This window comes from Equus quagga, chromosome 6, assembly GCF_021613505.1.
Source record: "Equus quagga isolate Etosha38 chromosome 6, UCLA_HA_Equagga_1.0, whole genome shotgun sequence".
In the NCBI taxonomy this organism is placed as follows: domain Eukaryota; kingdom Metazoa; phylum Chordata; class Mammalia; order Perissodactyla; family Equidae; genus Equus; species Equus quagga.
In genome coordinates, this window is record NC_060272.1 from 67,963,232 (window position 1) to 67,981,947 (window position 18,716).

Here is an 18,716-nt window from a genome sequence, read left to right on the forward strand (position 1 = left end):
TGAGAGAATTCATATGATTAACTTGCGCTACAAGAACTTTTAAAGGAAGCTCTTGAAGTATAAGGAATATGGTACCTGTATAAACTTATATTTATATAAGCAAATTAAGAGTGTTGGAAATGATAAATGAAAATAAATATAAAATTAATTTATTCTTAATTGCTCTAAAAAAATGGACTGTCCAGAGCAAAAACATAGTGATGCACTGTTTCTTAATAAGACATATAAAAGTAAAACGTATGACAATACTAACACAAAGGATGAGAAAAAGAGTAAATTTTATAAGAATCGTAATATTACACATGAAACAGTATAATACTATTAACAACTAATTGTGATCATTTCAAGATTTACATTGTAAAACGCAGGGCAACCGCTAAAGATGTTTTAAAGATAAACAGACATAAGGCAATCTTAGAGAGAAAATGAAATAGTAATAAATTACTGTTAACTCAAAGAAGGCAGTGAAAGAGGAAAAAAAAGTAAAAGACAAATGGAAAACAATAGTTTTTAGGAAACAAGTAACAAGTTGATAGATATTAACCTAACCATATCAGTAATTATAATAAATGTAAATTATGTAGAAACATCAATTAAAGCACACATTGTCAAACTGAAAAGAAAAAAAAAAGCAGGGCACACTGATACACTGTCTAAGAAAACCTTGCTTTAAAAATAAAAATACAGATAAGGTTAAAGAAAAGGAAGGAAAAAGAATTATTATTAAAACCTAATATAAAGAAAGCCAGAGTAAGGAGTTAAAGAGGTTTGACTGTATGAGATATTAGAATTTACATTATACTTGACTAATTTTTTTATAACTTGAAAATTACAAGAAAATTAAATTTGCTTGTGATGTAATTAAGGAACAGATTGAATGGATCTGAGATAATCCGGTTGAAAGCAATGATTTAAAAAAACTAAGCCATTTCAATGCTTATACTCAATCTAATATAGGAGGATAAACAAACTAGTTATATAAAAATAATTTGGATTTTCACTTCAGTAACAGCTGATCTTCCTGCTGAGAACAACTAAGATAGCTGGACAAAAACCAAAACAAAATAAAAACACCTCTTTGAGGGCAATGGAGAGTTAAGACAGGGACCCATTATTTGACCACAATCTTGAGAAACAGGAAATCCGAAAGGGTGATTTTGGCATTTGGATCACTTTTCTCAAATGCATATATTTTGGAAGAAGCAGTTCAATGACTTAGCAATTAAACAAAACTTTTACAAACTTACAGGGAGAAACTGAAGTTCAGTGACCACCACAAAGGGGGAAGAGCTTGGAAAAACTCTCCTGCTTCACGTTGGGACTCTGTAGCACTACACCCTAGAGTAGTGGTGAATCACAAAAAGACTCGTCCTTTTACCTTGACAGCATTATGTCACCTGGATTTGCCAGTACCTACTAGAAGGAAATGCATTTTTTTTGTAGAAAAAACACTACTTCGCACCTTCCTATTATCTTTACAATCTTTCATATACCAGGTTCTTCGCAATATAATAAAAACAAAAGACATTAAAGTAGATAAGATGACTGAATACCAAGAGAAACACAAAATCATAGAGATAGAAGCCAAATAATGAAACAAAAACTTTAAAGTATCTATATCTCATGTATTCATGAAAATTAAAGACAAGATGGACAACTGAAAGAGAAGATTAAACTATAAAAAAGTCAAATAGAAATTCCAATTCTTATAAAAAATCGAAATTAAGAACTCAGAAGATTAGAAACAGCTTAAAAAAGAATTAATAAAGTAGACTAAGGTTAAAAGAAAATGCTCAGAATAATGGAGAGAGAAAGAGAGAATACAGATAGATGAGAAATAAAGAAAATGTCTAATATATATGTAATTTAAGTCCCAGAAAAAGAAGAGAATGGGTTAGAAGCAATCTTCAAAGAGGTAAAGGCTAAGAATTTTCCAGCCACTGATGAAACATCAACTTTCACATTTGAGAAGCTCTACTAATCCCAAGCTGGATAAATAAAAAGAAAAACTACAGAGCATGAATACATCATAGTAAAACTGCTAAACACCAAAGACAGAGAAAATCTTAAAAGCAGGCAGTAGGGAGGGGGTAAGTAGGAGCACAGAAATAGCAATAAGACCAAGACTGGAAGGTATCTTTTTTTAAAAAAAGGCAGAAAAGGAAAGAAAGCACAGAAAGAAACAAAAGCCAAAAGACAACTGAATAATATCTTCAAAGCACTGAAAGAAAATAACTGCTAACATAGAATCGACATTCAACTTTCCTTCAAAAAACTAGAGGTGAATTTCAAAGATTTTTAGTCAAATAAGAACTGAGAATTCATGAGTGGCAGTTCTGCACTAAATGAAAAAGTATGGGGTGTTCTTCAAGAAGAAGAAAAATGATACCAGATGGAAGTTAGGCATTCAGAAAGGAATGATGAGCAATAAAAAATTATAAGCATTTGGGTAAATCTAAACAGAGGCTGACCAATAAAATTGTAACTATACTCTCTTGGGGGGCTTAAAAGTTGCATGCACATACACACATTTACATGGATACATATGTACAAGTACGTTTGCAAAATTCGGGGTAAATGAAGTAAATTATACAAAGATCCATGCATTGTCTGGGAAGAGGACTTATCAAAAGTTAATGCTGCAGTCTGGAGGATGGTCACTTGAAACACTGTTTCTCAAACTATGTTCTCAGGACCAGCAGCATCAAGTTCACTGAGTATAATTGCTAATTTTACATGTTAATTTGACTGGACCACAGGGTACCCAGATATTTGATCAAATATTATTCTGGGTGTGTCTGTTAGGATGTTTCTGGATGAGATTAACACTTGAGTGGGATGGGTCTCATCCATTCAACTGAATACGTGAATAGAACAAAAAGGCTGAGTAAGAGAAAACTCCTGCCTGACAGTTGGAGCTGGGACAGTGGTCTTTTTTGGCCTTTGGACTCAGAAAGACACATCAGCTCTTCTTGGGTCTTGAGCCTGCCAATTTTCAGACTAGAACATACAGCATATGCTTTCCTGGTTGTCAGGCCTTTAGACTTGAACTGGAACTACACGTTGGCTTTCTCTGTTTGCCGACAGCAGATCTTGGATTTTCTCACACTCTGAAGATCCACTGAATCAGAATTCTGGAGGTGGAACTCAGCAAGCTGTGTTTTAACAAGCCTTCCCTGTGACTCTGTTGCATGCTGATGTTCTCAAACATCACTATACTAAGGAAAAAATATTAATGTATAAACCTCAACCTAAGTTTCTTGTTATTTCTCACTGATGAATGTTTGCTTCTTTGACAATATTAATAAAATTGACTAATCACTGTCAAGAATTGGAAAGAAGGCAAGCAGGCAGGCAGAAAGAAAGCAAACTCAAACAAAGAATATCAGGAGTAAAAAGGAGGGACTTCTTTCAGATTATATGAATGTTAAGAGAATAGCATAAACTACTTAATGCCAATAGAACCTACCAAAACTGACACAAGACAAAATAGAAGATATGGGGAGATCTGTAATTGAAATTTTAGTTTTAAAACTTCCCAAAAGAGGGGATCCAGGATCAAGTGTCTTTCCTTGTGAAGTCTATCAAATATTTGGGAAAAAACAAAAACAAACAAAATCACCAATCTTATATAAACTCTTCAAGAGATAAAACAGATTTTACATCACAAAGAAATTAGATTTCTTCCAGGAATTCAAGGTTTGTTTAGCATTTAAAAAATAAGTCAATATAGGGGCTGGCCCCGTGGCCAAGTGGTTAAGTTTGCGCACTCCGCTGCAGGCGGCCCAGTGTTTCGTTAGTTTGAATCCTGGGCGCGGACATGGCACTGCTCATCAGACCACGCTGAGGCAGCGTCCCACATGCCACAACTAGAAGAACCCACAATGAAGAACAACGAAGAATACACAACTATGTACCGGGGGGGCTTTGGGGAGAAAAAGGAAAAAATAAAATCTTTAAAAAAAAAAAAAATGTCAATATAATAGACCATGTTAGCATAAAAAGGAGAAAAACAAGGTTATCTCAGTGTAGGCAAAAAAAAAAAAAAATCGTAAGTTAAAATTCAATACACATAATGCTAGCAACTCTTGGTTAATTGTAAACACAAGAGAGTTCTTATATTTGATAAGAAGTATCTATAATAAATAGGCAAGAAACATAATTAATGATGAAATGTTCAAAGCTTTCCACCTGAGATGAAACAAAGAATGACTGTTCTAACCACATCTGCAGAAAATTGCACAGGAGGGACTAGTTGGTACTATAAGTCAAGGAAAAACAAAGGTGTTAAGGATCGTAATGGAGGATAAAACTGCCAATATTCACAGATGAAATGACTGTACATATAAATTTATTTAGAAAGAACTGTAAGTAGCTAAAGATTTCAGGATATTAGTTTAATATACTGAAATGGATTATATACACCAGCATGCAATTTAAAAAATGAAATTTATAAAAGAAATAATTTACTACACAGAAAAACATCAAATTCCATTTTTCACCTTGAAGGAGTAAGGTGGTCTAGAATTACCTCCCATACTAACAATGAGAAAATTGTACAAAATACAGAGAATAACTATTTTCAGACAAAACAGAAAGCACAGGATCATATATCCTGAGGAAAGAAAAACAAATGAGGTGAGTCCCATCATCATCCAGGTTTCCTGCAGGGAGATATTTCCCATATTATGGCAAATACAGAATCTGGCAACCTTTCTGAGTTGACGGGACCAGAACTGCAGTTCAGGGAGGCCAAGGTGAACAGATTTGGAGGACAGAGTACCCAAGAGGAAGGAGTTATAAAGAGAAACAATTCCAGTAATCTGAGTCTTTGACTGAATAAAATCTATGTATATTATGTCTGTAAGCTCCCAAGATTAGAACAGATCAACTTCTGAGGAAAGAACAATTACAACAACTATGAAGGAGCTCTAATACAAACATCTACTATAGCTCACAGAGGACCAAGAACCATCTGCGTTTCCTCTGGCCATAAAGGAGAGACCTAATTAAACATACTGAGCATTCAGGAGAGATCCCAGCACACTTTCTAAGTATGGCAAAATTAGCCCAGAAATAAAGGCCATCTTAGTCTTGCCTTAAAAGATCTTAAAAATATGCCTCATGAGGAGGGATATCCTTCTGAACAAATTGTGCTAGAGCAACTGGACATTCATAGGCAAAAATACAAACCTCAACGTAAGCCTCACACCTTATACAAAAATTAACTCAAAATGGATCACCGACTTAAAACTAAAACTATGAAACCACAAAACTTTATGGAAAACATGAGAAAATCTTCAGGACTTGGGGCTAGGTGAAGAATTCTTAGACATGACACCATGATAAGTTAGACTACAACAAAAATACAAAGTTTTCCTCTGTCGAAGACTGTTAAAAGGATGAAACAAGTCTGGGAAAAAATACTTGCAAAACACATTTCTGAAAGAGGATTTGTACCTAGAATGTATCAAGAACTCTCAAAGCTCAAAAGTAAAAAAGCTACCCAATTACAAAGTGGGCAAAAGACATGAACAGATATTTCACTACAGAGAACATACTGATGGCAAATAAGCACATGAAAATATGTTCAAAATCATCCAATAGGAAAAGCCAAATTAAGACCACCAATGAGATACCACCACATACCTTCCAGAATGGCTTTGAAAAACAAAGATGATGCCAAATGCTGGTGAAAATGAGAAACTCGACTACTCTTACAATGCTGGTGGGAGTTTTTATAAAACTAATTAGGTACTGCTCATATAAACCCAGTAATCTCACTCTTGGGCACTAATGCCGGGGAAATGAAAACTTATGTTCACATAAAAACAAATGTTCATTGCAGCTTTTTTTGTAATAACCCAGAACTGGGAAAAACCTAAATGTCCTTTAGTGGGTGAACGGTTAAACAAACTGTCATACATCCATACCACGGAATACTACTCAAAAATACAAAGGGAACAACCTATTAATCCATGCAACAACTTGGATGGATCTCACAGCATTACGAGCGAGAAAAAGTCAACCTCAAATGCACTTCTGGAACACATATGAGTCAAAGAAGAAATCATGGGGAAATTTAGGAAAAATATTGAATAAAAATTAAAACAATATAACTAAATTTGTAAAATACAGCTAACATAGTGCTTGGAGGAAAAGTCATGGTTTTAAATGTTCAAATTGGAAGAGAAGAAAGACCTAATATCAAAGATCTAAGCAAGGGGTTAGCAGACATTTTCTGTAAAGGGTAAGATAGTAAATATTTTAAGCTTTTAGGCCCTACTATCTCTGTTGCAACTACTTAACTCTGTCATTGTAATGTGAAAGCAGTCAGAGGCAATATATAAACAAATGACATGACTATATTCAAATAAAAGTCTATTTACAAAAACTGGCAATGGCAGATTTGGCCCAGGGGCCATAGTTTATAGACTCCTGATCTAAATTTCCACCCTAAGAGTCTAGAAAGAGAAAAGCAAGTAAACCTGAAATAAATAAAAGGATATAATATGAGCAGAACTCAATGTAATAGAAAACAGAAAAAAATTAATGAATCTAATAACTAATTTCTGGGGGAAAATATAACATTGGAAAATTAATAGCTATTCTAATAATGATAAAATGAGAAAAGACATAAATGAACAAAATCAGGAATGAAAGAGGAAACATCATTATAGATAGTGTAAATCTCTTTAATGACATTTTAAAATAAGAATTAAAAAAAGGATGAAAAACTTTATGGCAATAAATGCAACAACTTAGATAAAATGGCTGAATTCCTGGAAGTCACAAATAACCAAAACTGATGCAAAAAGAAAAGAGAAAATCTGAATAGTCACTTATCCATTAAAGAAATTGAATTTGTAATTTAAGACTTTCCCAGAAAGAAAATTCCAGGCGGAGATGGCCCCCTTGGTGAATTCTCAAACCTTTTAAGATTATGTAACACTAAAGCTACAAATGACATTTTACACATAGAAAATATAATAAAACTACAGATAGAACTATCAAGTCAGTTGAGAAAAGTCCAAACAAACTACTAAAATTAAGTGGACTGAGCAAAGTTGGGGTATATAAAGTTAATATACAAAGATCAATTGTCTTTCTACACACTATGAACACACAATTAAAATCTTCTTTCTTCTCAGCTGTATTGATATAACTGATACAAGCAATCACCAATTTGCTCTCTGCTAAGATAAATTTGCATTTTCTAGAATTTTATATAAGTGGAAACATAAGTATTTCTTCTTTTTTGTTTGTCTTCTAACTCAAAAATTGGAAATTTAAAGTAAAAAATTTAATTTACCACAACTAGAAGGACCCACAACTAAAAACATACAACTATGTGCTGGGGGGAGTTGGGGATAAAAAAACAAAAAAGAAGATTGGCAAAAGATGTTAGCTCAGGCGCCAATCTTAAAAAAATAATAATAATTTAGAATATCATCAAAGACATTAAAAAATAAAAAAACAAAAATAAGTACAAGACTTCTACAATGAAAGCTACACTAAGTTGCTGAGAGAAATTCAAGATCTCACTGAATGGAGTTATAGACAATGTTCACAGACTGGAAAACTCAATATTATGAAGACAGCTTCTCCTTAAATTTAATTAAAGATTCAACACAATCCTAATTAAAATTTCAGCAGGATTTTTTTCCCATAGAAATTGACAAGTCAATTATAAAATTTATATAAAAATGCAAATAACCTAGAAAAGTCAAAGCAATTGTAAAAAAGAACAGAGTTAGCAGACCTATACTACCTGATTTGAAGATTTACTATAAAGTTATGAAGTTACTAGAAAGTAATGAAGACAGTGAGGTATTGGCATAGGGACAGCCATATAGATCATGGAACAGTATGAAGTCCGGAAATAGATACACACATAGGCGATCAATTGATTTTAAACCAATGTGGCAAGGTAATTCAATGGTGCTGAAACATTAATATACATATGAATAAAACCAAACTCCAACCTTTACCTCACCATACACACAAAAATTAAGTGAAAATGGATCACAAACCTAATCATAAAAGCTAAAACTATGAAACTTTTAGAAGAAAATATAGAAGAACATCTTCACAACTTTGGGATAGATAAAGATTTCTTAGGACATAAAGACACGAACCATAAAACAAAAGATGTTCTGAAATAATGGACTTTATCAAAGTTAGAAACATCCTATTCTTAACACTTTTAAACAAAATGAAAATACAAGCCACAGAATGGCAAAAAAAAAATTGCAATGCATATATCTGGCAAAAGACATATACTCAGAATATACAAAAAATGCTAACAAGTCAATTTATTAAAAATAGCAAAAGATTTTAATGGCCCATAAACACATAAAAAAAACCCAAACCCTGTCATCATTAATCATGAGGAAAATAAAACCAAATGAGATATTATTACCCAGCAATGTCTTAAATTAAAAAGATTGACAATACCAAGTGTTAATAAGAATGTGGAACAAATGAAACCTTTACACATTATTGACAGAAATATAAAATGATACAACCACTTTGCAAAACAACTCAGCAGCTTCTTATAAAGATAAGCATATGCTTACTATTCAACCAGCAATTTTACTCTTAGTTATTTACCCAAGAACATATTACCAAGAACATCGACAAAATTGGTACTCAAATGTCCACAGAATTTTTACTTATAAGAACCTCAACCTGGAAAAAACTCAGAGGTGTATCAACAAGTGAATAAATAAATTGTGAGACAGCCATATAATGGAATAATACTCAAGAATAAAAAGTAATGGACTTCTCATAGACAAAAAGACATGGACGAATCTCAAAATCTCAAAAGCTAAGTGAATGAAGGAAGAACCAAAAAGTATATTCTGCGTGATTCCATCTACGTGAAACCCTAGAAAGAACAAATTTAAGTTACAATATTAAAAAATATGTAAGTGTTTGCCTGAGGCAGGGATGGCGTGAATAACAGATGAGGCACAAGGGAACAATCTGGGGTGATGGACATATTCTACATCTTGATTGCGGTGGTAATTATATGGGGATATAAACTGATCAAAATTCTTTCAAATGTGCACACAAAATGAGTATAATTCATTAAGTTTAAACAATATAAACAAATGTTCTCGATACAGTTGATTTGAAAACTAGAGGAAAAGAATACAAATGCAAAATGTCAAAATCCTAAGAATAAATCAAATAAGAAATATGTAAGACTTCTACATAGGAAACTAATTATCATTACTGGGGAAAATTTAAGAAAAACTAAAGAAAGGTAAGGAATATATGATGTTCATAGTTTGGAAGTCACAATATTGAAAGAGATCTATAGACGCAATATAACTTGAGTTACAATAGATCTATAAATTCCATTCCTTGCCAAAATCCAGCATGTTGTTTTCAATATAGATATTGACAAACTGATTCTAAAATTTAAGTGAAAATGCAAAACAACAAGAGTAGCTCCAACTTTCTTGAAAAAAAGGACAAGGTGGAAGACCTTACTCAACCAGATACTGATCTTTATTAAACCTAAAGCTAGTGAGGCACAAGGATAGACAAACAGAGTATTAGGACAGAACTGAGAGCCAAATCAGAATCCAGTATACAGGGACACTTGATTTGTGAACAGAAGTGGCAGAGCATGGGGGAAAGAAGAGTTTTTCAAATAAATGGTGCTAGATCATCCTGACATCCATATTACTTCTACCTTCATTGAATTCAAAAAACTCAATTCCAGATGAACTATACATCTAAACATAAAAAGCAAAGAATAAAGCAGACAGAAGATAAGGTAAGAAAATGTAGGAGATAAGGAAAAATGTAGGCAAAGATTTCATCTACAAAACAAACAGCACTAACAAACAAAAACTTGATAAATTGAGTTTCATTAAAATTTACAACTTCTGTTGATTAAAACCGATCATATAGATGGAAAAAGCCGCAGAACGGAGAAAATATATGTATGACGTATAATCATCAAAGGGATAATTTTCCAAATGCATAAAAACCTTTACAAATTGATAAGTAGAAGAGAGACAACTCAATTTTTTAAAATGGGCAAGAGTTTTCAACAGGCAAATCATAAAAGAGGAAAACCAAAAGACCAATAAAGATATAAGAAAGTGCTCAATCTCGTTAGTCATCAGGAAAATGCAAAATAAAAATACAGCGGAATACCACTCTACTTCCACCAAAATGGCTAAAATGTAAGAGTGATAATACTAAGTATTGTTAAAGATATGAAGAAATAGGAACTCATACGTGGCTGATGAGTTAGTAAACTTGCGTAACCACTTTAGAAAACCATTTAGCTTTATCTAGTAAGATTGAACATGCAGAAATACCATGAACCAGCAATTCCATTCCAAGTTATTTATCCAACAAACATGAATATAAATGTGTAGTACACCCAAGAGTAACATACCAGCAGCATTATTACATAGAAAGCAGGATTATTTGCAATAGCCCCAAATTGGAAAATTCCAAATGCCCATCATCAGTAAAATAGATTATAAATTGCAGTAAACACTCATAGAGGAATAAAAATGAAATAAAAATAAACAAACCATTGCTAATGCAACATGGATGAAGCTCATAAACATTATGTTGAACAAAAGAAGCCAGACAAAATAATACATACTTGTGCAATTCCATTTATATAAAATTCAAAAAACCAAAACTAATCTAGTATTAAAAATCAGGGCAGTGAATCTGAAGAGGAGCAAGAATAGTGATAGGAAAAGGAGCACAGGTTGGGGGCTTCTGGGGTACTTGTAACATTCTATTTCTTGACTTGGGTGATGGTAACGACTATGTTCATTCTTTTGCTGAGCTTTTACACCTTTTATTTGTGTGATACTTCAATTAGAGATGTGAATACATACATGTACATGCATGTGTGTGTGGTGTGTTTGTGTATGTGCAAATTTAACTCCAAGAATATGGGCCAGCGGCCAGTCTCTTCTAGGAACGTTCTTTGATATGCTACTACAAGTCATTTTTATCTAAATTACGATAGAAAAGATAATTCAAGTTATCTTCTATTCAAGTTCCAATTATATACATTATATATAACTTAGCAGGTTTATTTTGAAAGTCTGTATTTTAAACTTTTCATTACCACCCCGAAGATACCCAATTTATCATGTTACCATTTGTGGGTGTTTTTATTTTATTGGAAATAGTAATGTGCTATATGACAACAGATTACAAATTTGGCAGAGTCAATGTTTGAAAATCATTCAAGATCTCTCAGTTTAGACTCAAATATAATAACTAATTTTCATGTAATAAATAACTAGCTAAAAATATCAAAACAATGCAATTATAAAATGTAATCCCAAAATATGTACTCAACCATTCTTAAGAATTCTTAACTATACCTTTGTATTTATTGTGTAGTGTTTTACTATGTTTGAGGGGGTTTAGTGAGTAAAATGAGTAAAACCCAAATGGTTATATATACCTCATGTTTTCAGCCGAATCTTCTGGCATTGGAGCAACAGTTTGTACAGCTGGAAGGTTTTTGCTGGTAGCACCATTCACAAAACTAGAAGAGGAGGAAGAGGAGGAGGACCCTGAATCCACGGCACCTGTTCCCAAAATAATAATTTTTAGCCTTAAATATAAATTTGTTTAACAAAATAATTTTCATTACATAATTACTACCTGATTTTGAAAGAATTAATCATCTGAATTTCAAAACAGAAATCAATAATCATTTGGCCATTAGTACACTAATAACTCTTTATAATGATAAATAATACTGTTGCATTAAAATCCAGTTGATTTACTTATATTAATTTATCAAAACTACATATTACAAATGGGGTATAAATAAGAGACATCAACAAATGGAAATAATTTTAGATAAAATGAGGCTGATAAAATAATGCAAATTTAGATGTGAAAATTTTATCTGTTTTTAGTCCTATGTTGTAATATTTTTAGTTTTCATCTAAAATATAATTTACAATGAACTGTCTGAACATAATTTGCAGCACTGCAGCATCAAATGCTTATTTTGATAAAATGATTGCTTAAGAAGGGCTATAATGAGTATAACTGTACCTGATTTTAAAATAATGAGTTCTCCTCAACAATATGAAGATGCCATTTTAGAATAGATTTTTCTATAATGTAACATGCAAGCATATTAAATAGCTGTGGACTTGAGGGACATCTAGTGTTCCTAAATAATATCTTATCTTACACTAATTCCCACAAAACTGAATTGCTTACTGCGAGTTCCACTACAACACTTATACAGCATCTGTGCCCCAAAATCTGAACTAGACAATGGGCCCAGTTTAGATATTGACCCATAAAATATGTGTGTGTGTGTGTGTGTGTGTGTATCTCTATATCTCTAAGGAGGATATTTATTACTTACATATTATTTTTCATTGTAATATTATGTACTTTGTATTATCACTGGACCTCTTGCTACCACCACTTCCTATATCTATTAATAATTCATAAAATAGATATTAGAAGAAAATATCATAACTTGTTTCATATAAAGATTAAAAAAGGTGATTTAGTTTTCATTGAACTATGTCTTAAAAACAAGTTCTTACTCAATAAAAATCAATCATAGATCTACTACATTGGCATATTTTTAAAACCTTAACATTTTTTTTTGGTATATATTTTGGTAAAAGAAGAACATTTTTATTCCTATTTCTGGAAAACAGACTGAGTATAAAGAGTAAGACTGTAAACTGGCTAGAAAACTTTAAATAAAGTCTTCAGAAAAACCAGATATAAATATTTATAATATAAATAAATCAAACATGTTATGTTCTTTAACACGACTGTCATTAATGATGTTTATTTGCTAATATAAATATGCTTGATAGAGTAGATTCTACTTACTACAACCCCATAAATGTGTGGTTCATGATATGTCAGACTCAGGTGGTATGATAAACAAGATACAGAAAGCACAAAGAAGAGCTATGAAATTAATAAAAATGGGAAGAATCTAAGGAACAACAATAGATGGAAAAGTTCAAGGCTATACAGTTTGGAGAAGAGAAGGCTACTATAGTCAGGGAAGAAAAGTCAGGGATCATCTTGCGTTGTATAAATACCTAAAATGGAATCACAAAGATTTGGGTAAGGATTTATTTAGCTAATAATCAACAGGAACATTTCTGGAAATTTACAAAAAAAAAGTTATTTTAGGCAGGCTTTTAAAATTTGTAGTGATTTGGAATTTTCTGTTCCTAGACCATTAGGAAAATGTTGGACAATGAGTTGGATACAATCGTAAGCTAAGTATATAAATTAATTCAATGTCAAACAATGGTTCTTGTTCACATGCAATTTTTTTTAATCAAGATGAGGCTCTTGTATGCCATCAAGGTTCTTAGGGGAGCTCTGCCTTCCCTTAGAGGATTTAGCAAAAAATATACATTAGAATTCAACCAGTAAATGTCATGACATCTCTTTGCTGTCAATAACACATTTAGTACACTTTTACATTCTTGATACAATTTAAATATCAAACATCAGTATTCAAATTATCTTTTGGTTTTGCTCCCCAAAAACCTTTTACCAATTTGATTTCACTCTGAGAAATGAACTGTGTTTTGAGAAGACTCAAAACAAAAACCAATAGTGTCCTCTAAAATGACCACTAAAAAATACATCCTAGAACTACAGACAAATTCTGAAATGCAGTAACATAAAGTAGAACCTGCTTAAGGATTATGATAATCTTAAATGATTAGGGTATTTTAATTTTTAGATCAAATAAGCAGAAAAATGAAGATATAGAAAACAGAAAGAAAAAGATGAGGTATCACAAAAATATATAAGGACAATACCTGTTGTATTAATCATACTTTTTGGTGTAGCTCCAGTAGCAGCAAATATATTAGAGGTACTGCCTGTTGGCAGCCCACTTCCAGCAGCAGTGGCTCCCACAGTGGTTACAGCTAAACTACCTGGAGGCGGCTTCTTAACAGGCACCACAACACTCCTGCAAAGAAAGAAATGATGGAAAATAACAAATACAAGCTTTAAGATGAATTCTAATCTTGTTATGGCAGATAGATATAGTCAACAACAAATTTTCTTTCTTTCTTTGTCCGTTTTCTTTTAAACTTCTGTGCCCAACTGCATCAGTGAAGAGGATATGGACATTAAGGATACATTGTAAGGTATGCTGACTACCATAATAGATTTGGCAAACGTTTAAGTAGAATCTACAGTTTGCAAACCTTTCTTAAGATAGCATGTGGGCTATAATCAAGAATCTGGGAAAACTGGAAAAATATGTGCTCAAGTCAGAATACTTTGTATATGCATATGTTTTTGGCAAAATATACATAAAATGTCTGCCTTATCTATTTTACATTATCCATATGTAAAATAGTCATAAAAACATTTGAAAGTCAAATTCTCAAACTTCTTTATAGCAAAGCTAAAAATTAAACCAAGGAATACTGAATAAAATCTAATGGCATAGTAAAGTTCATTTATCTGAACAAAATTGGGGTTTTTTCCATAACAGGAATGTTATTATAATGAAAGATGATACACTAGACATTTGGTTAAACATCTATTTCGCTATTAAGCTTCGACTTTCTGAACATACGAGTTGAATATTTTCCCATTTGCTTTAGCATATTTAACTGAATATCATAAAAAAATTCTGCTCATGACATTGTGTTAACCTTAAACAAAAAACGGATGTGAATATTAGTCAATGTAAGAGATAAAGAAACTATTTCTCTAACATAATAAATATCTTTATTTCCTTGCAGTGAAACTTCATTCTTCTCAAAGTTTACAGCACTGCAACTTCATTTAACAAATACTTCCAAGTGTTACTCAACCATCATTGAACTCATTTATCTAGAAAGTAACGTATGAGATATTTCAAGCTCAAATGTAACGCCTGAAAACTGGTAACTGACAGTACAAAAATATCCAATCTAAACTAGGGCTTTTAAGTGTATCTATCTTTTGTCATTTTTGCATTAAAAAGCTCTACTTAAAGGAAACTATATCAATGGCTTATTCTCAAATAGGTCTATGACTTAAACTTCCTTAATACCAACACTTTTTGAAAGAAATATTTTGTTAATGTATTCAATGACTGTCAATGTCAAAAATCTAAATTTGTAAGAATTATTACTCAATTTTTGGAGTACTTACGTTTTTTGTGACCAAAGGTAATATAATAGTAAATAATTTTATTTGTACCAAAATAATTTTCTTCATGATCTCTTTCTGGCTACTTTCTTCTTTTCGCTTTATGGATGCAGTCAAATTCATTGGACTCAACCTTGAACTCTCAACTATCTTATTAAAACATATATTATGTTTTCAATCCCTTCAGTGGCCATTCCTCATCTAATGTCTCCATTTATTTCATTGCGAGGCAGTGTGACATTATAGAAGGAATATAAAATGGAGTTAGAAGACTAAGGCTTGAGAACTAAATCACTCGCAAGCTGTGTGATCTTACATTTTAGTTTCTCACTGTGCCACTTACTTCATATATAAATAGAGAGACTGAATGAGACTATTTAAAAGGACGTTGTCAAATATGAGATGTCTTATAAATGTTAGTAATTGTTATCACTGTCTAAAGTGAAATAATTCTCTGTCTATAAGGTAAAAGGTCTCTAGTTATAATGATATACACCAAGATCAATAGGGAAAAAAGAACAAAGTAATATTTTGGTGTTACCACCAAAACTCTTCTCTAAATTTCTAAACTAAAGTTGAGATGGACTATTTCACTGGCTCTCTAGCAAGAAAAAGTTATTTATTCTTAATTTGAAAATAAGTCAGTAGTGAAACTATAACACTTTTTTTTCCTGCATCTCTCATTAAAATCCTGATGGATGAAATAAAGAAATACTGGCTTATTGATGGTGCTGTGAGATGCATTGGTAGATGGTAGAAAAACAAATACCAAAGATTCCTGAGCATTGCCAACTTTGGGTAAAACCTCTGTAACAGACTAGTACACGCATCTTTCAAGGGCAAATATATTATGAAAATTAGTTATTGAAACGAGAGAAAAAAATTTAAATCTCAACAACCTGTAATGATGGCTTGTAAATAAATGCCAAAAAATTTAAATACCTACTAAAAAACTGAAAGTATCTGATTCAATAGCAATTGATGTGAAAGCCTCCAGACACTTCATGGAAGCAAACTCAGTAGTCTGATAGTACAAGATGGTACATAAATATAGTAATACAGGGGCTAAAAGCCCAGCTTTCAATGTCAGACAAACCTGAGTTAGAATTCTACCTCCAAGAATTACTAGCTTTGTGGTATTAGGCAAATAATCTTTGTAAGCTCTATTCTCCTCACCTTTAACATGAAGTTCATAATAGTTTTGTACCTCATGTAATTGCTATAAAGATGAAAGGATATAATGTAATAAAGTGCTTAGCACTCTACCTGGAATCTTTTAAGTGGTCAATACATTTTTGCTATTATTAGTATTTCTATGGCTCCCAAAAGTGCTCATGCAGTCAAGGTCTACATCAGCACCAGCACCCAGACTGAAAGAAGCAATAATCCTGATACACTTTGCAATTGTCAGACCTCATAAACAAAATCTTACATGCAGTTGAAGGTACCAGATTTCAAGAATCACGACACACAGAATCATGTCCATAAGAGCTACCATGACAGTGGGTCTGGGAAACAAGTTGTGTGAGGAAAGGCTGAAAGACTAGAAAATTATAGTAAAAAAGTGAGAGAAAACTATACCGATTTTTAAAAATATGATGGCATATGATAAGAAAACAAGTTGAAACGTCCATGTATCTCCAAATACCAAATTAAGACAGACAGGAGGGTGAAAACATTTAACGAGCTCTAGTTTCCAACCACTGATGTGTCCAAATGGCTACAATAACCATGTCACAAGGGTTGTGCAGAAAAGTGAAAAGCTGGATTTTGCTGATTTCTCAGATTCTTTTTGAATCTACAACTTTACGCATTTGTAACTATTTCCTTTTTGGTTAACATGGCCAAATTGTTTATGTAGAATCAGAGGACTGTACATTTGTGTCCTTAATATCATTTCTTCACTAATACTACCCATTCCCTAACATCTCAAACCATCTCTGTGCTAAGCAATCTATTTTACAAATAATTTGAAAGCTTACATATATCATGTGTTGATAACACATTAGTTATCTTTTGTAATGTTATTATGTATTTACAACTACTTTTATCTGAAAGTAAAAATTTTTAACTCTTACAAAATCTTCTATTAGATTGTTACTCAACATTTCCTACTTGGTTACCTATTCCAGCTATGCCAAAAGGCTTATTTAAGAGTCTATGTACCCATTGTGGGTACCCATTTAGGGTGCATAAATATCCTAAAATATACATAATTTTTTGGAGCACATACATTTTTATAGAGTTAGCATATAATTTTTATCTGGATTTCAAAAATATAGCCATCAATCTAAACTATTAACATATACTGCTTTTCTTATAGATCTGCTATTCATACTGATGGAGACTTAGAATCCTCTACTCTACACACACTTTACCAACTGCATTTTTCTGTCTTAAGAATATTTTTTCCATGTTTTCCAAATTTCACACTTCCTTTCCACACCTTTAAGACTGAAAACTATAATGAAGTGGGTAATTCCTTTACACTACATATAATCTACACATACTCCAAGGTTGTAAAGGCTATCATCAAAAGAGTGCAAGCCAGGAAATTACTGAATCTAATATGCTTCAACAAAATGTTTCCTTGAGTGATTAATTATATGTTTTGTAATACACTGAGTGATATATAATACAGTAAAGTGAAAATTCTTTCATCATTGAATTTATCCTATCTCAAAGCCAGAGATTTGGGATATGATCTCAGATTCATTCATTCATTTAACAAATATTTATTGAGTACTATGATGTGTGAGGGATTGTTCTAAGTTTTGAGATATAGAAATGTATAGAACAGACAAAATCTCTGCCCTCACAGAACTTACATTTCAATAGGGAGAGACAGAAAATAGAATAACATCAATGAGCAAATATAGTAAGTATATCAGGTGGTAAGTGCTATGAGAAAAATAAAGCAGGGACAAGGATAAGTAGTATTGGTGGGGTGGCTAAAAGAAGTCTTACCAAAGGTGGTATTTGAGGAAACACTGAAGGGTGTCAAGGAACAAGACATGAGGATATCTAGGGAAGAGTGCCACAGGCAGAGAGAAGAAGAAGGCTAGTGAGATTCCAGAAGACTGATGGACATTTAGAGTTAAAAGAGATGAGATAAGAAAAGTAATAGAGACTAAGATCATAGGTCCTTGGAGTCCATTGTAAAGAAGTTGGCTTTTTCATAGAGTGGGACCAGAAGCTATTAAAAGCTTAAGAATAAGGGAGGAATACGATCTTAGGTTATAACAGGATCACTCTGGCTGCTATGTTAAGGGGGAAAAGGCAAGCAGGGGGAGACTGATTAGGTGAATACTACAATAATCCGAGCAAGAAATGATGGTAGTTTGGATCAGAATAGCAAAGTGAAACCGGTGAAAAGTGGGTCAGATTTTTACTATATTGAGAAGGCAAAGCAAAAAGGGTTTGCAGAAGACTGGATGTGGGTGTGAAAGAAAAGGTCAAAGACGATGCAAAGATTTTGCCACAAGTAACTGGAAGGCCAGAGCTGCCATTAACTAACATAGGGACGACTATGGTTGCAGCAAGTTTTTATA

The 18,716-nt window shown here is 32.5% G+C and overlaps 1 protein-coding gene across 10 annotated transcripts in view; it reads right to left on the bottom strand.

Moving 5' to 3' along the window:
• The window catches only part of NBEA (neurobeachin), a 679,748-nt gene that overhangs the window by 394,108 nt on the left and 266,924 nt on the right, over window positions 1–18,716 (bottom strand). For all 10 annotated transcript variants that reach the window (XM_046664612.1, XM_046664614.1, XM_046664615.1 and 7 more), the window contains 2 exons: window positions 13,833–13,987; window positions 11,465–11,591 (listed from right to left, as the gene is read on the bottom strand). In XM_046664612.1, the coding sequence (XP_046520568.1) occupies window positions 11,465–11,591; window positions 13,833–13,987 (282 nt within the window). The remainder of the gene's footprint in view (window positions 1–11,464; window positions 11,592–13,832; window positions 13,988–18,716) is intronic.